Raw genomic sequence first — 19585 nt, forward strand, 5'->3', positions numbered from 1 at the left:
GAATATGAAAATACCAGTGGTAAACATAATTTAAAGCAATACAGATGGTTTTCAGGAAGTTTGATTTACAGCCTCTTCAGCTCTTACTTTGGTGATAGTACAAGCCACTCACTGACACCTTTGATCACTTGAATTTAGCTTGTCATTTTTCAGTATTTATTCGTGTGTTGGGGCAGATTGATCCCTGGTTGAAACTCTGGAACTGCCAGTGGGCATCAGTGGATTTACACCATGGACTAATTTGATCATGGTATTATGAGGGGATTGGATCGTGGGAGGCTGGGGTTTTGTAACTGGTCTTGTCTAAGTCATGTAGTATTTGGAAGTAAAAAAGCTGATTAATGTAACAAAATCTTACTTTTAATATGCATTTTAGAGGACAAAACTGACCTTGAGAACAGTGTGATGCAGAAGAAAATTAAAATCCCCAAACTCTCTCTCAATCACATAGAAGAAGCTGGGGAGGTTACAGATTATGGGGAAGAAGATGTGGAGCTTAGACACAGTAAGGTACTGAAGTCTTTCTGGTTTTTTTTTTTTTCCTCCTTTCCTTTTTTTAATCTTTTTTTGCAAGTGCTTGGGGCATATTACAAACGTCTTAGTTTAAGAATTCCAGGCTTGCTTTTGATCCCCTTAAAACATTGTGTTTGGTGAAATTGGGTCACATTGTATGTGGGGGTGGGGTATAGGTTTTCAAAACCTGACTTAAGTGCAATCAAACGTTCTCCTGTGTATACTGTCTGCACAGTGTAACAGCCATCTGAGATTGGTGGAACAATGCTCTTCCACTTTGGCCCAGAATGCCTTAAAAGTCACCAGTACCTGACAGTACCAGCTGTTCTTGGTGGCACTTGTGACATACTGTTCCCTGCTTGTTTGGAATTGGAGGGGGTGCTCTGAGACTGCCCAAATACAGCAGTGACTGACAAGAAGAACTGACAGGAATGTATCACTCCATTATAACTCCCAGCTGCCTTTTTAGGTTCAAATGCCAGAAACCCACTATGGAAATGTATTTATTTTTTGATATAAAATTATTTCTTTAAAAGTCTGCCAACCTTCAGAGTAAGATATTGCTCTATGGCTTCATGTGTCTTGCAGCTGCAGGAGTGATATTAGTACATTTCCTTGTGGTGGGCCAGCTGTTTTTTTAATTGTTAAAATTTTTTTAGAACATGAATGCTGCAGGTGTAACATCAGATAATTTTGTTTTCTGCCACATTACTCATGGATATCGTGGTATGGGAATTTGATAGTGTCAGCTTCTCACTTCTAATCTGTGAGCTGCATTTGCTTTCCTTGGAGTTGCTTGGAAATTCAAATGCCTTTTGATATTTGGCCAGTAAAACTTAGTGACTTTACCTGTACTGTCACATATCAATCCCACTATCCAGGCCCCAGGAAAGTGGTGTGATTTAATTTGTAGGGTTTGTGCGGATGACTGAAGGTAAAATTCCACTGAGAGTTCCCAGGACCTGAAGCCTCTGCAATGCAGCACTAATATAGAAGGAATCAGTTGATAAGGAAGATGAGGCTGGATGATACATTCTGTCTCCAGCTTCAGTGTTTTCAAATCCCTTTCAGTGTTTGCTGATAGCGTTAGTCACTTGCATCAGGCAGTTGGGTGAACATGCTGTAGGGAGAGTCAGAGAAGGTTTTGTCTCCGAAAGTGTGGGAAGGACAAGCCCTCAGTTCACAGAACAGCTTTGTGCCTGTGGTGCTTTCACCTGTGATGTCGTCGTCACAGGTGATAAATGGAGCACACAGTTGGTTCTTTCTCTTGCTTATCAGAAAATCAATTGCTGTCAGAAATCTGAATGTTAAGGGTAAACTTTAATAGATCCACTTTTTAAAAAAGAAATTAATGATATGGAATCAGGTGACCCATGTACACTGCTTTGTAAGTGTTGCACGAATGCAGGAAGGCCCTTAACTGCCTCAGAAGTTTGTACATGCATTTAGCTGAGTTACAACTGCATGTTAGTTATGATGTATATTATATCCATAAGAATCTTCTAGGCAAAATATTTTTGCAGACTGTCTTTGTCTCGGTTTTTTGGAAAACAAGAATATTAACAGTTCCCAAGACTGTAGAATTTTGATTTTATTTTGTCTTGCTGCTCTCCTAATTTATTTATTTTTTATTGTAACGTGCAGAGACAAGATGGGAGGAAACAAAGTGAAGGTACACACAAAAGCATTGAAGCAGTTGTTGCTCGCCTTGAAAAACAGAACGGGATGAGTCTCAGTAATACTTCCAGCCCTGAGGAGGCTTTTATGGAGACTACAGAAGGCATGAACAATATGGACGATGCTGTAGTTCCTCGGATTCTCTATGAGGAATTGCTGAGGAGTTACCAGCAGCAACAGGAAGAAATGAGACACATTCAACAGGAGCTTGAGAGAACACGGAGACAGCTTGTGCAACAGGCAAAGAAGCTAAAGGAGTATGGGGCACTCGTGTCAGAAATGAAAGAGCTCAGAGACTTGAACAGGAGGCTCCAGGATGTACTGCTCCTAAGACTAGGTAGTGGTAAGTGCCGGACTTAAGTGGGACTAGTTTGAATGCATTTTGCAAGTGTGATCAATAGTAATGGAGACATATTTGAAGAATAACGGTGGTTGTTAAACTGGACATTGAATGTTAAAAGGGTTTTCTGCCGTGGCTGTACAATACGTGTCGAATTTGTATGCTATGTACGTCTGGGGTTTTCTTTAAAAACTAGAGGTCTTTGTGCTGGTATGGCTGAATCAGAGTTCCATTTTAAGCAGCTGTATTAAAAAGAGTCTCTGACCTTCCAATATATGCTGAAAAAGTTAATAAAGCATCATCTGCAAAATATACCAATATGTTACAGTTAAAAAAAAAAAAAAAAGAAAAGGCGCTGGAACAAATAGTTGGGCTAAAACTAATTTATCCTTTGCAGTTAGGGATTTTGTTTATTGTTATGTGACTATGTTACCTTCCATTTTCTGACTCCTCTTCCCACTAGTAGCTTATTAGAATGTGATATATTCCTGAACTTCTAGCAGTGGCTTTAAACAGCCGTGCTATTTGAAAAACAATGCATTGTTAAAGCGTAATTAAAAAAACTTTATATTAGTGTCCCGTTTATCAACGCTTGTTACAAAATGCAGGTTTGTGTAATTTGGATTTCAATTTTAAATATCTTGGGTCAATTGCTCCTTTGTTTGGGTTTATAACAATTATTTAAGCATTATGTTGGAATAAATGGGAAAAAAGACAAAATAAAAAGTTCATCCTTTTTATTGAAGATGGTACCTTTGGAATACCTTCAAAAATTCGACAGATTACATTTATTTGCTATTAGAATGTGGTACTGGTGTGTTGAAGATTTGCTCGGTGACTGAAACTTGGTTGAAATCTGTGCATCCAACCCTTAGCATGCCATTCTTACGTCTGCCTTTGTGTATCTGGAAACTTAATTTTTGCATGTCAATTGGATATTGGCTCTTCTCCTGGACTGGAACGAGTGCATGCAATTTGCATGTGGGTCTGAGTTACCCTCACGTACCGAGCTGGACCTGGGAGAGCATGTGCCTGTGCTGTAGCATGTGTTAAGGTGTGCCCACACCCTTGGAGCCAGGTTCTTGGAGTGTCCCACAACCTAAACGGAGTGTCTGATTGTGAATGCTCATCACTGTTACACTGTGCATAATTAAAATGTCGTTACTTACCATAAACATTCTAGTTAACTTTCTAAATAAAACTAAATAGGCAAGGTTGCCACAGCCTGGAAAACACGATGTGGTTGGCAGGAGATTCCACTGAGCTTTCTAAAATTTTCCTTGGATGGAAAGATGTTTCTTCATCTGCAAGTAGTTAGCTGGAATTTATGGGAATGGAGCACGAGCCAGATGTTGGTAGGCAATGGGGCTGAACAGTGTAAAGTACCAATTTAGTTTGTAGACTTGACAGCAATTGGAGTGGTGAGACCAGCAGTGAAATGAAGACAGCTACTGCATTCTGTCTTGTTTCTTTAAGAAAAAGAAGATGTGTTTTTTACTTGAGCCAAAAAAAGAAACCTTAGGAAAAAAATGAAAAAAAAAAAGAGGAAAAGAAGCCCTGGAAAAAAATACTGACTCTAAATATGGGCATGAATTTTCATTGTATCAGTCTGACAACTGAAAACAGATCCCAATTACATTGAAGACAAGTTCTTGAAATTTAATCACATACCTGGAAAAATATCAGCTATAGGACACTTCCAAAAAAAAAAAAAAAATCCCTTATTATTACTTGTAAGGAACATTTGTTGGTAACAAAGGTAGAATTTGGCTGTGCTGGCTGTGTCCTTCACAGGGTTTGTATTTCCCAAGACTCAGTGTATTAACTGTTGCTTACTCTGTTGCTTTTCCTTGTAGTCTCATTCACAGCAGAGAAACAACCATGTTCTAAAAAGATCAATACAAAACTTACGAATAATTAGCAAGGGAGACATCTTCAGCATGTTATAAATTAGAGAGTCTGATGACAGTATGAAAAAGTGCTACTTTTAATCAAGAATAGATCTGAAAAGATTTTTTTAGTCTTCCTTACTTTTCCAGCTCTAAATGAGGTATGTTTGGGTATGTGAATAATCTCTGGAAATTGTTCTGAAAATAAATTACATCCTGAATTCATCTGCAGTTGCAGTGATCTCTTAAACCTAGAGTTTCAAATTACATGTAATTTATGTTACACTGCACTTCTAGCAGGCTGGACTTAATGCAAACTAATTGCATTTCTGTTTCACCTTAGAGACTTGTGATTTCTTTGCATGAGATGACAGCTGGTTTGTGCTGATGAATTGCAGCTGTGGGAAATGCGTGCCTGTTGCCATTTTAAACTTGCAGATCAGATATAGAACAGCCTCTTGAGCTAACGTGCAGTCAAGTAGTCAGTCTCCTAATTTCCCATCAATGTGTTGAATTCAGTGAAGAGCTGGAAGTCAATGGATTCTACTTGAGACTCAGGCCTTCAGCTCTGCTGCTACACTGCAGCCACTCTTGTGGCAGGAGTGAGGAGGTTCTTCTTCCTCATGGTGACACCGAATTGCTCTTTGTCACAAAAGAGCCTTGGAGGCAGCTTTGGCAGATGACAGTAGTGAAATCAGTACTGATCCATGGAGAAATGCTTTATCTTCTTTATGATTTTAGTATGTTATTTCCCAGCAGATCCCTTCCCAGAGGAGGCAAGCATTTCACCAGGGCTCTAGGGACCAGAGCTGTGGAAAAATGTGATGATTGTTGTGGAAAAGGTTATGGTGTCCCTCTTGAGCTCCTGGAATAAAGTGTGCAGCCTCTTGCCTTGCCCACTTGGGGAACTGGAACCCCAGCAATTGTAGGGCTTTGCAGTTTGTTTTGTTGCACCTGAAAACACTAATTGGCCCTCTTTTTATCAGTAGAGGGTAGGATGATTTAAAGAATTAATAACTGACTCTCCCCTCTGGGGACTTTATATAGCCCTTGGATTGCAAAAGAAGAATTTCAATAACTTCTTAAAAATATAATTGTCTGCCGGGCAAGATCTGTGTAGTTTCGTGTGGCTGGAAATATGGTCAGCAGTACTGAAGTTGTATAGGGATAATGCTTGGGTGTTTTTAGCTCCCTGATAATTTCTTCATTTTCATGTTACATTGCTGAGAATTAGTGTTGCTCCAAAGTCAGGGAGTATATTCACATTCCTTCAGAAACATTGATTCATCAGCACGTGCACACAGACCCCCAAGGTTTTATTTTTAATCCCAGTTCAATTTCAGTGATCCAGTTTATAGTGTCTTGGGACTGACACCAGAGTAGGGAGAATGAAATGGGATTTGTGTCTTACCACATGTCAAGAATTACTGCTTTTCAGCTTTTCTAGATTTGTTTGGCTTTTTGATGTTAAAAAAAAATTCTAAAGGCCCAAGGTTTCTGTCAAGTACAGAAAGTACCGGTATTACCACTTGTCATTGTCAGACTTGTGTTGTTTTCTTTCAAATTCTGGTAGACCATGTAGAAAAACTTGCTGCTTACAAATGTATGCTGACCACTTTACCAATCAATTTATTTTAACTTTCTTAGTAATTTTTGGAGTAGCATGTAGTCTAAGACACATTTTTGAGGAAAAGGGATGGCAAAGGGAAGCCTTCTACCTCTTCATCCTGATCTGAACTTGCTAGCCTTTCGGATATTATGAAAAAACTTCAGTTAGAAGGAGAAAGATTTTGCAATAAAACATTTGTTTCCTTCTTGCATCCCGAAAATCGCCTATTTTTTTTTTTCCCTGATCCTTATTACGTAAGTGCTGTCATTGTTAAGCCTTTAGATAGAGGTATATATTTTTATATATCCCATTCATCATCTTTAAAATAAGATGCAGAGCACCAGAGCTGCAGAGAGGGGGAACTTGGAGTGTGGTGCATGGGGCACACAGCTCTCGTTAGCAGGCAGGCAGGAGTGCAGGTTGCATGTGCAATTCACAGCATGCGGGGTTGAAAACACAGAGTTTAGTGGTTGGTAGAAGTGGCTGTAGAGCCTGCCTGGTTAGAGACAGGTTTCTGTTTGGGAATCAAAAATCAGGATATAAAAAAGATATTTTAAAGGCTTTCTTTTGGTGACTTCTAAGCAAGTAGTAAAGCATGAATTGCAGCAGAGGTATTCTGGCCTGTGAGAGCTGTGGTTTCTGTGGACTTTAATCAGCTTTTTTCTTGGGAAAGTCCTGGAAACCAAATTCCAGCTGTGTCAATATATGACTAAAAACAGTAAAAGACTTCTAAATAGGGACTAGCAAAAGTGTTTAAACTGAAATAAACGTTTCCTGCTAGGAAGAAGGTGGTTATACTTAGGTGTCTTCCTCGAAGTGACTTTCAAAGTGTAAGAAAATAGCCCTTTGTTGAAGGATGTTTTCTTAAAGTAACAGCTTCAGAGATGACTTCCTAAGGTCACACTGGCAATTACACCCCTGCAGCTGCTTGTTCAGGTGTGCCCATGCTGTGGGCAGGCTTTGGGTTTTTAACCGGTCTGGATCTTCTCCCAGTCTGAATCAGCCTTACAGTCTCAAGCTTAGGAAGTTTAGTTTGTCTTGGCTTTACTGTTGTATATTCATGGTACTAGAGGTGCTTACTAAGATCACTATGAAATTATAATGCAAATGGGATGTTTTTGTGATTTCTCTGTTTGCATTCTGCTTGCATTGGGGCTGGCTCTTAAGACCCTCTTGTTGGTGGCACTGCAGTGTAGGATTGTCTGAGTTGCCAAGACAACTTTCAGTCGTTGCTGAGCATGGAGTGGCAGCCAGCTGAGAACATTTAGCCGGCTATGTAGGTGTGGAGTAAGCTATAGGATAAATGTCAAATGCTGACAACGGAGGAAGCACTGCTATCGCTGTATAATAATCTCTAAATGAAACCGCACAAAGTGGGAGGGATGAATGCACAGGAACTATTTAAGATGTGTGACTAAGACCTGAGTTGTGGTGCCAGCGTGACTTGCAGAGTTGGATCAGTTCAAGGCTGGGTCTGTGTGCACAAACACTGAGCAGGGAGCTGAAGGGTGACCTGATGATTGAATTGTCACTGGCTGAAGATGTCAGGGTTGGGTTGCACAGTGGTGCAGTGCTCTCAGCACCAGCCTGGTGCAATCTAGCACTGACAAGTGGGTGAGTTTATCCTTAGGGTTCTGGACATGGGGTATTTCCATGGTGTCCAGAGTCTAAGCTGGAAACCTTGCTGTGCTGTTGAGCCACCGGCCCTGCATGAAACTTCAGTGCCTGCTGGAGCTTCTTGGGATCCTAGAGCCAGACATCACAGGGCACTGATAGGCTTGGGGCCATAGCCTAGACTTCTGGTGGAACCCCTGCAATGAATGGAGTCATGAAATCCAGTTCACAAATTATTTTTAGTTTGTTCTTCTGTCTTTTTAGGAACACTTTATAACTTGGATCTGGAAAAGAAAAGTTGATGACTGACAAAATAATTATCTTCCTTTGAAGTCTCAAACATATGCTTAGTAGTATTCCATTGTTTAATCTGTGCATAATTTTTGTTGATTACATTAAAAATAAAAATCAGTGTTGGATGGATTGGACAATCAAAGTTCTAATTTATGTGGGTTTTTTTAACCTTTGATATTCTTTCTGTGCATGACACTTTAGCATAAGTAGCCTGTTTCCTTCATAGCATTTCTGCAGATCCTCACTATTTTTATACACCTCTATTATATCTAAAGAGATTTCAGATTTCTATAAAATTTGTAATTCTATGTGGTGTGGATAATTTATGTAATTATCACAGTAAATTATGCAGATTCCTATGCAACTATATAGCAATTCTTATTTGAAGAATTACTATTGTTGCTTTTGGTTTATAATTTCAGTGTCATTTTAACATAATTTCCTTAGTGTGCATTGGAGAAATCTTACCCATATCTATAATTGTCCTTATGCCTTAAGAATAAAATTAAACACTTAAATTAAAATTAAACATTTTAATGTTTATAAGGCAGGAATACTTATCCTGCTGTTACGTATTGATGTTCAGAAGTAGGATTTTGGTTTAGATTACTTCTAACTTTAAAATGAGCATGACTAATGTGTTATTTTATGCTAATCATGGGTCATGAAGGGATTGATTTCATGTTCTCTGGGATAGCAGACAGCTCTCTTTTCTTAACTGTCTAGGACCTGCCATTGAGGTTGAAAAAGTAAAACCTGAATCAATTGAGCCTGAACCTGAGGTACAGAAGACCTTCAATGAGGAAGCAAATACATCAACGTACTACCCTGCCCCTGTTCCAGTAATGGACAAGTATATTCTCGAGAATGGAAAGGTATTTTATGTTAAATATAGCATGAATAATGTGTAAATGTCCATCAGGTGATGTTCTTGTGGAATTTTCATGATTTTGCATGGTAGCAGCTTATCCAAGCTTCCTCAGTTTTCATGAAGGTGTGCTGTTATGCTGAGGAGAATTGTGAAGTTACACAGGTATGGAGAGCATAGAAAAATATCTTCAGTGGTGGGAGCATTGAATGCTGTGCAACATGAGGCATTTATTAAATATGCATGCACAGGCAGATTGACATAGTCTTCAGTTAGTGACATCCATAAATACACCAAATATTGACCAAAGTCGGTAGCCCTCACTATAAAGTTACATGAGTCTACTTAACCAAAATACTTTTTCTTAAAAGGTTTTTAATTTTTACAATGTGCTGTAGTCATGTTGCAGAGAAGCCCTCATGTTTGGTTTGAAGTGGAGTGCAGGAGGTAATTATGAACCCTGGAGTGAAAATGGGCTCCCTTGGTGCTGGTAGGAGCATTGCCACTGAATTGAGCTGACGTAGTGCTACTTTCCAGAGACTTTTGTGAAGCTGGTGAAACACCATCTAGCTCTAGTTTGCCAGAACCTGACTGAGAGCTTTTCAGGTTTCAGCATGTTTAACACATTAACTGCTCATCTACCTAGGCCTGCTTTTACAGCTGTTTCCATTATCATTAAATAACTGTGATGTTTCTTTATACAAAACTATAAGTCCTTCAGAACTGCCTGTGCAGATCCTGTTTCTTGGTGTATATATGCATTTGGTACTCTAATCTGAGAAACCTTAGGGAGGAAACATCCATTCCAGCTTTGCCATACAGTGGAGTTACTGATGGAATAGCATGACTGCATTCTCAGATTTGTGTTAAAAGATTGACTGCACAATGTCTGTCCTTCTTGAAGATGAATTCAACATAATCGTTGAGGACAGAATGTACGTGAAAAATAGTAGAATCTTGACAGTGACAGGTATTTGGTTCAGATAGCTTTTCTTGCCTAATATATTTAAAGATGTCATTTGCTTGATTATTTTGTGTATATTTGTGCAATGAAAACTTCAGGTGTATTACTGCGTGAGTTTCCTTTACCTCCTTCTCTTCCACTTAAGGTCTGTGGGATAGGGCACATCCTTTAGTAGTTGTATACAGCTTTTCCTGTACCCTTTTTTCATCTGTCAGCTTCTTGGCACTTCTTTTGCTGAAGTTTTCTCTGTCTTTACAGATATTAGTATCTCTTTAATTTTCTTTTTGTAATTTTGGTTCTTGGTTGGCCTATTTACTGGGGCTACAGCCAGCTCAGATGCCAGAAATGTGAACTAACAATGTATTTGGAGTGTTGGAGGGTAGTTTTCTTCAGTTTTCCTTATTTATGGCTTTATTTCAGTATTCCTTTATTGATATGCACCACTAGAGTAGTTGAAATACTTTTTTACAAATCTTACCCTTTGTGGCACCAGATTTGATCTTAGTAGGATTCTTTCAAAGCAGATAAATCTCTTCCCTCCAGAGGGAAAACTGAGTTACTGAGAAAGAGCCTATGGCATTCATTTAAAGAAAAGAAAGAAGAGAGGGGAAAAAAAAGAAAAAAAGCCCAGAGTTCATCTTCTGAGCCACGTTTTAGATCTATTGCAGATGTTAGCACAGCCACGCTGCTGAGCGTTGCTTTGAATTCGCTGCTGTCTCTGCTGCATTGTGCTTGAAGGTTGATCCACAGTTGCTGAAATTGGGAGTAAATTTCCCATTGATTTCATCAAGACAAGAGTCTGGCTCATGGGGCAGCTCTTCGGCAAGAAGGGAATGTCTTCTGAGTGTGGAGTACAGTGAGCTTCCCAGAGCTTTGGGACTGATAGGAAACAGTGCTGGGCCTGTTGTAGAGAGGTAAACTGAGACACGGGCAGATTGAATTCTGCACCATAACAGCGCTAGAAATAGAAAAAGGGAGACGTAAGATTGCTGTGGCTGTGGCTGTCTGTCACATAGTTGCTGTTGCCATAGGTGTTTCATACCAGCAATTGCTTTTTTAATAAATGGAGCATGTTAAAAGAAGAGATGATCTGTCTGAAGCATAAATATTAAAAATACTTCCTGTAACCTGTTCTTTTCTTTTGAGTAACTTCAAGCTAATGAATAATGTAGTATCTTAAGAGACTAAATAATCTTTGGCAAAGGCAAACCCTAATTTTGGCAGAGGGGAATCAGATTTTTGATCAAATACAACTGTCTCTACAACTGATGTAATACAGACACCCAAAACTTGATATGTCACAACATTCCTAATCTTAGTGATTTTCTAGGTAACTTTCAGACATTTTCCCTGAAAACTTTACCAAGATCTAACCAGAAATAACTGAATTAAAAAATGTACTGTGGTTAGTTCCTGAGTACAGACTGCTCACTCCTGATTGAAGTTGCTTTACAAAATATGTAGAAAGCACCAAAAGAGCGTGCCTTTTTAAAATCATTTATGAAGAGGCTCAACAACAGAGAAAAAGGGAAAAAAAAAGGAGTGTTTGTATTGTGGTTATTACTAGTTTAATTTCTGTCCATGCAGACTTGTGAAAAGCTTCTTAGAATCCCTTTAGTGTAGAAGATTCTGCAGGAGAGGCAGCTTGCTGTATGGTTTTATGCCTTAAGGAAGGTGGAGTTTTAATTTTTTTTAATAACATAGCTTGTAGCCAAACCATTCATATTACTCTATTTAAGTTTTTAAACATCTAGTTGCTTTTGAAGGATGCTGTTGTAATAAAAAATTTCTTGAGGTTATAGTCCTCGTTAATAATTAAAGCAGGTTTCCATTTAAAGGAAAAATGGTATTCAGTTGAATACAGGCAGTAAAATTATGGGTATATAAAATTTTACAGTAGCTTTGTCCAATTTTCATTGCATTTAATGGGACTTCCGTGATACTGCTCAGATTTGTATGGGAGAGTTTATGTAAAGCCAGATGAAATGAGTAAAACCACAGAAAACTAAGGGCACAACAGTTTAGGCAAACAGAGCCTTCTGATGCAGTTTTGCCATGGGATTTTGTTGATGGGATTTTTTATTAACCATAAGGGGGCAGAAAGTTTTTTGTAAGTGTTAATGTTACAGAAAGACCCCCCCATTGGACCAGATCTAATCAAAGGTAAAATTTGGATATGTAGCAATCCGACTGATAGATCTGCTTGGTATGTTGCGCTTGTCCAGATTGTCTGAAGGTCTGAAGGTAAGTGCAGTGAGCTCTGATCAGCAGTTGGGAGGTGCAGGTCACACCTTAGCTTGTTATGATGATGAGAAAGTGTGTGTCCCACTGAATGAAGTTCATCACCACGTGAACAAAGCTTGCTGTGTGCAGAGGTAGTTCAGGAGTCTGCACTGTACTCCAGGAACTGGAGCACAGACATACAGGGTACAAAGCATTCGCGGTTCCATGCAGGGCACAGGGCCAGCGTGTGCATTCTGGTTGCTCTGGTGTCAGAGTTGTGCTGGTTACTTGTAGAGTTACGTCCTTGCTGTTGCTTGAAGGTGTCCTGAGTGTGAGGACTATCAGCTCAAACACGTAGTGGCAGCCTTAGGATGGTGCTCGGATTCTTGTCCTGCATTTGGCTTAAGACTGGAGCACTGGGAATCTTGGGGTAGAGACATAGGGGTAGCCCTGTGGGAGACAAGCCAGCACAGTCAAGACTAATAAGCAAAACTAGACTTGAGCATCTTCCTTTTGGAGACTCCAATGGCTTCACACTGCATTTCCCAGTACCCATATTATCCTGCTTTACTACTTCAGTGGAATACCTCGACTTCCCATTGCTTGGATAATGGAAGGTTTATGATGTTGCTGCAATGGGTCATTGCCTAACCACAAAGCAGTATTCATGTGGTACGTTGATTGTACATGATAGACACACTTTGTGTTAGAATTGGAAGTTTTACAAAGCTTCCAAACTCTCCTGACTTATATTGAAATTGGAGCTCTCAAAAGCCTTTCTTTCCTTCCAGTTACTTCAAACAATCAGGCTGAGTTTTGCCAACAGGTACAGAATACAACTTAGGGAGTAATTCCCTCTCTACTGCCTCCGGAATATGCTTTGGGTAAAGTCTGTTTTAGCCAAGGGGAAGCGTTTCATCTTGCTCCTGAATTAGGCTGGTGCAACTGCTTGGTTTATATGCTGTGCATAAATTTATAATACTGGATGTGTTCACCGTTTCCTTCTTCAATCTCTGTTCCTGACCACAGTCTTTCAGGAGAGAGGTTATGTGGGGGGGAAAAGTAGAGATTACTAAAAGGAAATATATATTGAGGTTGACTTGAACTCCTTGACCCACAAAGTTGGAGAACTTTCAGAGTTAGGCAAAATGGATTTGTTCAGCCCTAATTACTGTTATTTTAGTTCCTAATATTAATGTTCCTACAGCACTTGGATACTGTTGTGTGCTACATACCATAGATAAGTTGTTATTATTACTACCTTCTAGGTCCATCTTGGCAGTGGAATTTGGGTAGATGAGGAGAAATGGCACCAGCTGCAAGTAACACAAGGAGATTCAAAGTATACAAAAAATCTAGCGGTTATGATTTGGGGAACAGATGTTCTCAAGAACAGAAGTGTCACAGGAGTTGCAACCAAAAAAAAGAAAGATGCCGTTCCCAAGCCACCTCTCTCACCTCACAAATTAAGCATTGTCAGAGGTAGGTTATTTGAAAACTTTTGCTTCCTGCTTTGGAGTTTAACCATTAATCACCGAGTTGAAAGATGCTTCTTTTCAGCTCATTTAAAATTAACTGATTAAAAACTGTAATTCAGATTGCTATTGCATTGTGAAGTGCATACGTACCCAGGAACAGTAAAACACATTGCAATAGCTGTGCACAGTGCAGGCCTCCACAGCTGAAGAGTTGTACATTGACTTCAGTAAGGTTTGAGAAGATGATCACTTTAGACCACTTGCAGGGTAGGACTCTGAGCCTGGAGAACAACATGTTGTTCTAGAATTCATTTATAAACATGATGATTTTTTTAAAGTGCATATATTCCTTTAAACAAGACTGAGAGTAGCTTTACCACATTCTTTCATCCAGAACATAACCAGCTCTGGCATGAGGCACAGAAACCATTATAGCTGTGACTATAAAAATACGCATACCTTCAAAGGCAAGAAAGAATAGTTTTACCCTTTTAAGTGGAGAAAATGGAAATAGTAAAAATTAATTGTTGCACTTGATTTGGAATTTGGACAGGAGGTGTAAATCGCTGACCTCATCTGGTAGGGAAAATTGCAATGACACTTTGAGTAACTGCAAGCCTGAGTCCATGTGTGTAGTACTTTGAGAAAGAGAAGGCCTTCTCCTTTATTTAAACTGAATGGTGAATTTCAGTCCCTTTGTATCATCATGCCTGTGTTGCATCATTTCTGTCTCTCTTGGTATTTCAGGCTTCTTTTTAAGTCAGAACTGAGTCGGTTCCTCATGGAATACATACTGAAATTGGATTTTTAGGTTTTGTGTCCATACTAAATTGTAGTAGGGTTGAAAGAAATCTCCCGATTTGGTAGAGCTTCATTATTCTGCATTTCCTGTTCTTAGTTGCTCTTAACTGTGAACTCATAAAGAGGTGTTGTAATCTGCCATGAAAGTACCATGTTTGGAGTAAGAAATAGATTCCTCTGAGTGTGTGCGTGTGTCTGTGTCTGTGTTGTGTGGGGAAAAGTTGGAAACTTATCTCCGTACTGTCATCTTTCTTAGTTTATAAGAAATGAGTAAAAGACATGGGTTTTTTTTACTAATCTGCTTCAAGGTTATATGTGGATGTGGAAGCTGTTCCATGCTGATTTTCTAGTTCTGTCTGGGGCCTTTGGTACAATCCTTACACATGTAGCTGAGTAATGATGTACTGGCCACATAAGGAATCCACTCTGTGGCGGTGGCTCCCCTTGTCAGCTCCAGATGGGAAGCAGAATTGGTTGCCCTGGTGTGCGCTTACGAGCACGCAGCAAACGGGTTATTTTCCACTGGCCCATTGCAAAGTGGTTTCCAGTTTTCCTCCTGGAGGCTCTTGCTCCTCAGCACTGCTGGCGAGGTTGCTTCTGTGAGAATTTCCTCTTCTACTTCTGTCAGGGCTATTCTGTGTTGCTTGAGCCATTTAGATGACAGCTTTCTTCAAATTCCCCTTGTTTTGACTACAGTGAGTTTGGACGTCTGCTCCAACAGGTACCTGGTGAGAGGCAGATGGGGCCCTTCCCTTTCTTCTCTTCCATACCTTTACACTCACCAGCAATTCAGCCCTTCCCTATTGCCTCATTTTTCTGTGTTTTCTGTCATACTTCTGCTTCCAGCCTCAACCCTCATTTGAATTCCACTGTTACATGCCCTGGTTTTCCATGTTCCTCTTTTTAGTGTTACTTTCACCTTGTCTCTGACTCCCTTTTGTTAGACTCCAGCCTGTACAGTCTCCTCTTGAACCAGTTAAACTGCATGGCCAGTGTTGCAGGTGTCAGGCTGCCCATAGCAGTGGGACAGCGTTAGCTCATAACCATGATTTTCCATGTTGTCATGTCCTTTGCATTTGCGTCAGTGTTAGCAGGTCTTGCCCCGTGATGGAGAAAGCAAAGCAAAACAAAACAATGACCAGCAAGGGGACAAATAGGTGAAATATGAGGGAGTTTTCAAATGATTTGGATCAGGCATCACAAAAAGTAGTGAAGCTCCTGGTTAGCCTTTGAGGTCTACTTGAATCTTTGGTATTTAGCAGTACAAAGGGATGCCTGTGTGCTCCTGTAAAGCCAAAAGACAAAGGAGCAGAACCCCCAAAGTACTCTTTGAAGCCCTAAGCCAGTATCCTTATGCAAGTAATAAACTACTATTTCTGCACCCCCATCACAGAAATTGGAAGAGATGGAGAGGAAAAACTATGGGCAAGGATCTGTCTGGGTCCCATGGACTTTTGAAATTACAGCTTTTGAATGAGTGCTGTCAAGTGATTCTTTGCTTGACTTTGTGGCTAAATGAGCAACACAGCCTTTCATTGGGAGTTCACCTTACTGGGTGTATCTGCCTGGGAGTGTTCCTGACACTGCTGTAGGGCCAGCTTATGTCCTGCAAACACATTGGCTTTCTTCAGGCTCTCAGTGATGTGCCTCTTCTTAGGTGTCGTATTTCTAATCATAGTTTACTGCTGATCAGCATTTCAGCTATCAGGCTGCATGCTGGTTAATTTCATTTATTTTGTATTCAGTACGTCTTACAACATAAAATTCACATTGCTTTAGATGTTCTCATCATTCTGTGGACACAGACTAACTTATTTAAAATAGATTTTTGAACGACAACATTAGCTCTTAATGTGTCTGATATCTCTATAGCTTCTTTAAAATCCCCACTGTGTAGTATGTAATAAAGAAATGATAAAAAGTATGATGGATGTGCACTGTTATAAACCTTGTTAATGCAAAATAACCTTTTATAAAACTTCTCAGAGGTTTCCAAATGAACTACAAAGCATGCATAGTACTTAATTTTCATAACTTTTTAATATGGTGCATTAGAAATGTTGTAAACCATGTTAATTAAGCAATAATCTCCATGGCTTTCTGTATGTGAAGCAATAAACAGCTAATGGAATAGATCACTAGGCAGAGCAGAACAGAGTTTGTTTAACCAGTCTGGGAAGGCTACACAACAAAATACATCGGTCTGTTCATGAAAACCAAAAAACCCCAAACCTCTTGTCACTAAGGAGTTGTGTGTGTTGCACCACTTCAGATTTCAGTGACCTCTGCAGGATTCTGGCACCAAACTACCCATCTGGGAAGAAAAATTATCTCAGCTTTCACTGCCCACATGGCTTTTGCAGTGCTATCACTTGCTTTTTGTATTCCAGATAACGTGTATTTCACAAAGTGTATTTATTGTTCAAACATGCAAGGAGATGGCTATTGTCCTGAATAATCCGCTAGTAAAAGTGAAATATGCCCAGGGACAGGGCAGCTGATAAAGACACAGACATTAATGAATGTGGAAGAGATGTAAAAAATGAAATAAATGGGTTAAAGTGTTCTCCTGCTGGTTACTGCTTCTCTTCCTAAGCATTATCATTTCCGTACCCTCTGGAAGGGGTGCAGGTGGGAGTGACTGTGCACACAGCTCTGGTGAGACAGTTCACCTGGGAAGAGACTAAACCTGCTGTGGAGATTCAGACAAATGCAGGAGTCAGGCAGGCAAGACTGGCACTGTAAAAGGTTGGGTTTAGCCTTGTTTCTGTATGGGAAGCCTATTAATGTAGTCACAGCATAACTGGAAGTTGGTCATGCCACTGATTCAAGCCTGGTGACAAATCTTGACTTTAACAAGATAGCCGGTGAATCAAAGAAAGCTGCTCTTGTCTTGCAACAAATATACACAGTGCTTACTCACTGCTGTCTCTTGAGTAGTTAGCCCAACTCAGGGCTATATTGTTTTCTAAAAATATCCTAATGACTCTTTCCTTCTTTTCTCTCCCCAGAATGTTTGTATGATAGAATAGCACAAGAAACTGTGGATGAAACTGAAATTGCACAGAGACTCTCCAAAGTCAACAAGTACATCTGTGAAAAAATCATGGATATCAATAAATCATGTAAAAATGAAGAAAGGAGGGAAATTGCAAAGTACAATTTGCAATAAATTTTGGATTTTTAATAAAGTCTTAGTGTTTTACCTAAGTGTTGTTTTTTGATTTGTGTGGCATTTTTGCTGATGGGAGAAGCTGACTTGAAGCGTTGCTCTCTTCCTATAACTGATGCGTTTTTTGAGCAGCTCTGTCATGGTGTAAACTGCTTTTAACTAATGTAAGATATATTTTAAGTTCACTCACAATGAAAACTGAAGTTTCCAAGGTTTCTCCAGCGAGTTGCAGTTTGGTACCTGCGGCTGTACATAGGTTGTGATTCTGCAGACACCGACACATTTGCCCTACGTTGAGTTTTACTGGAGTTAGTGGATCTGAGCTGCAGTAAAACATCTGCTTAGAAGGAAGAACTGTACAAAATCCACTTTGCTATTGAAAAGGGTTTTATTGTATTTGACAAAGTGTTTTTTCTGAAGTTTCAATTGTTTGTTTTTATAAATCTTTGTTTTGATCTCTAACAATATATTTGATCAAAAATACACAAAGAACGTTTCTTTTTCAATTATCTTGTAGGTAGATCATTCTTACCATCACAGTTTAAAAAAAAAAACAAACCAACCAATAAACAACAAAGAACCCAAAGCTGTAATTTGTAAAATCATCATAATTCATTTTAATAAATAAATCTAAAAGCAGTTCTTTTTCAGGGACCAAGACACTTCAGATTTCTGGTTGTGGTACAAAGCTCTTCAGTGTGTCCATACTATTGTTCTTGAAATACTATCTTTTTAGTGTATTTGTATTTTCAAACAATTTTAAAATTGCCATGCTATGGCAAGATTATGTACAGTAGAAAATTTGGTACCATTTTGTCTGGGTCCATAATTTAACAATGGACACTTTTAGCACAAATTTTAATTACAAATAAAAATAATTTTCTACATTGAAGTTAGACTTGCGATGCAAAGTTTTTAGAAGTAATTCGTCATCTGAACGATACCTTATTGTCTGTAAGTGAAACAAAATAACCTGAAGTTTCTCTTCATGAAGGATTTAGAGATAACTTGAGGTCTGGGTTGATGAATTTTGAGCGTTTGTTATATTAGTGATCTTGATTAACCTTCCATTTATTCTATGCTCACAGATGCCATTATCTGCCTTTCAGGCTGCCTGTTCCTGAGTGTCAGGATTTGTTTCTTTTCTACCACTGCAATTCTGTTTCCTGTAGCTTTGAAAGACATCCTATTTCTTCTGACCATCCTGTAGCACTGGTTCACCCTGACATGAAGCCTCTTTCAGTGTCCTGTAAATGTAGATAGTTTGGAAAGGAACAGGCAGCTGGGGTGGACTCGCCATGCCTGGAAGTATTTAAATGATGTGTAGATGTGGCACTTGGGGATGTGGTTTAGTGGTGGAATTGGCAGTGCTGGGTGAATGGCTGGACTTGATGATCTTAAAGGTATTTTCTAACCTAAATGGTACCATAATTCTTTAAAGGGCTGGGGTGGGTGAAGAAAAAGAGGAGGGGGGAGGAGGAAGTGTGCTAGAACTGCCATGCCTCTCTTGGAAGAGATGAGAAAAACACCGGGTTGTTTCTTCCTGTACGTCACCTGTATGTAAATAATATCTTAACTCAGGGTGTGTTTTCTTTATGCTTTCTAAAGTCCACTTTCACAGTTGCCTTGCACCAACCTAATGCTGCACTGCCAAACAGGAACACCCACTTTCACCACATTCCTGTCCCTTCCCTTAACCCTGCATTTGTGATTGCACAGGTATGTCAGATCCCAGTGATTTCCAGGGTCCGTTTCACAACAGCTGCTTCCCATAGGATGGAGCCCAAGCTTTCCTGGTGAGGGAGGGAAGGAGCAGGAGCGTCTTTTATCAGTGTCTTATGTGTGCCCTGAAGTTTCTTTGAACAGCCTCCCTTGTCTCCTGCTAATATCAAAAGTGTTCTTAGGTAGTGTTTAATGAAGTGCATAAATGTTTATGCTTCCCAATTTGGGATGCTAAATAGCAAATTAGTGTTTAAAATGTCAATGCATGTATCCTTTTATTAATTAAAAAGAACAAAATAGAGATAACACTGAAGAAACATTTAAACAGCAAGTTCCCACTTCTCAAGCAGGCTCAAGCAGGGGGTTCTTTTTAAGTGATACTAAGGCAACCCACTATTTTGGGCAGAATGTCCATAATTTC

At 39.5% G+C, this 19585-nt stretch overlaps 1 protein-coding gene across 7 annotated transcripts in view; it reads left to right on the top strand.

Annotated features, from left to right (window-relative positions):
- BEND5 (BEN domain containing 5) overlaps positions 1–19585 on the top strand; it is an 885667-nt gene that overhangs the window by 544470 nt on the left and 321612 nt on the right. For 4 of the 7 annotated variants that reach the window (XM_039556513.1, XM_039556515.1, XM_039556519.1 and 1 more), the window contains 5 exons: positions 377–510; positions 2158–2533; positions 8663–8811; positions 13260–13473; positions 17282–17480. The exons of 1 other annotated variant lie outside the window; for it this stretch is intronic. In XM_039556513.1, the coding sequence (XP_039412447.1) occupies positions 377–510; positions 2158–2533; positions 8663–8811; positions 13260–13473; positions 17282–17442 (1034 nt within the window). In that variant the 3' untranslated portion in view covers positions 17443–17480. Of the gene's footprint in view, positions 1–376; positions 511–2157; positions 2534–8662; positions 8812–13259; positions 13474–17281; positions 17481–19585 lie in introns of those variants that run through there. 2 more of the 7 variants (XM_039556516.1, XM_039556518.1) reach the window with 2 other exon arrangements.

This window comes from Corvus cornix, chromosome 8, assembly GCF_000738735.6.
Source record: "Corvus cornix cornix isolate S_Up_H32 chromosome 8, ASM73873v5, whole genome shotgun sequence".
NCBI classification, from domain to species: Eukaryota; Metazoa; Chordata; class Aves; order Passeriformes; family Corvidae; genus Corvus; species Corvus cornix.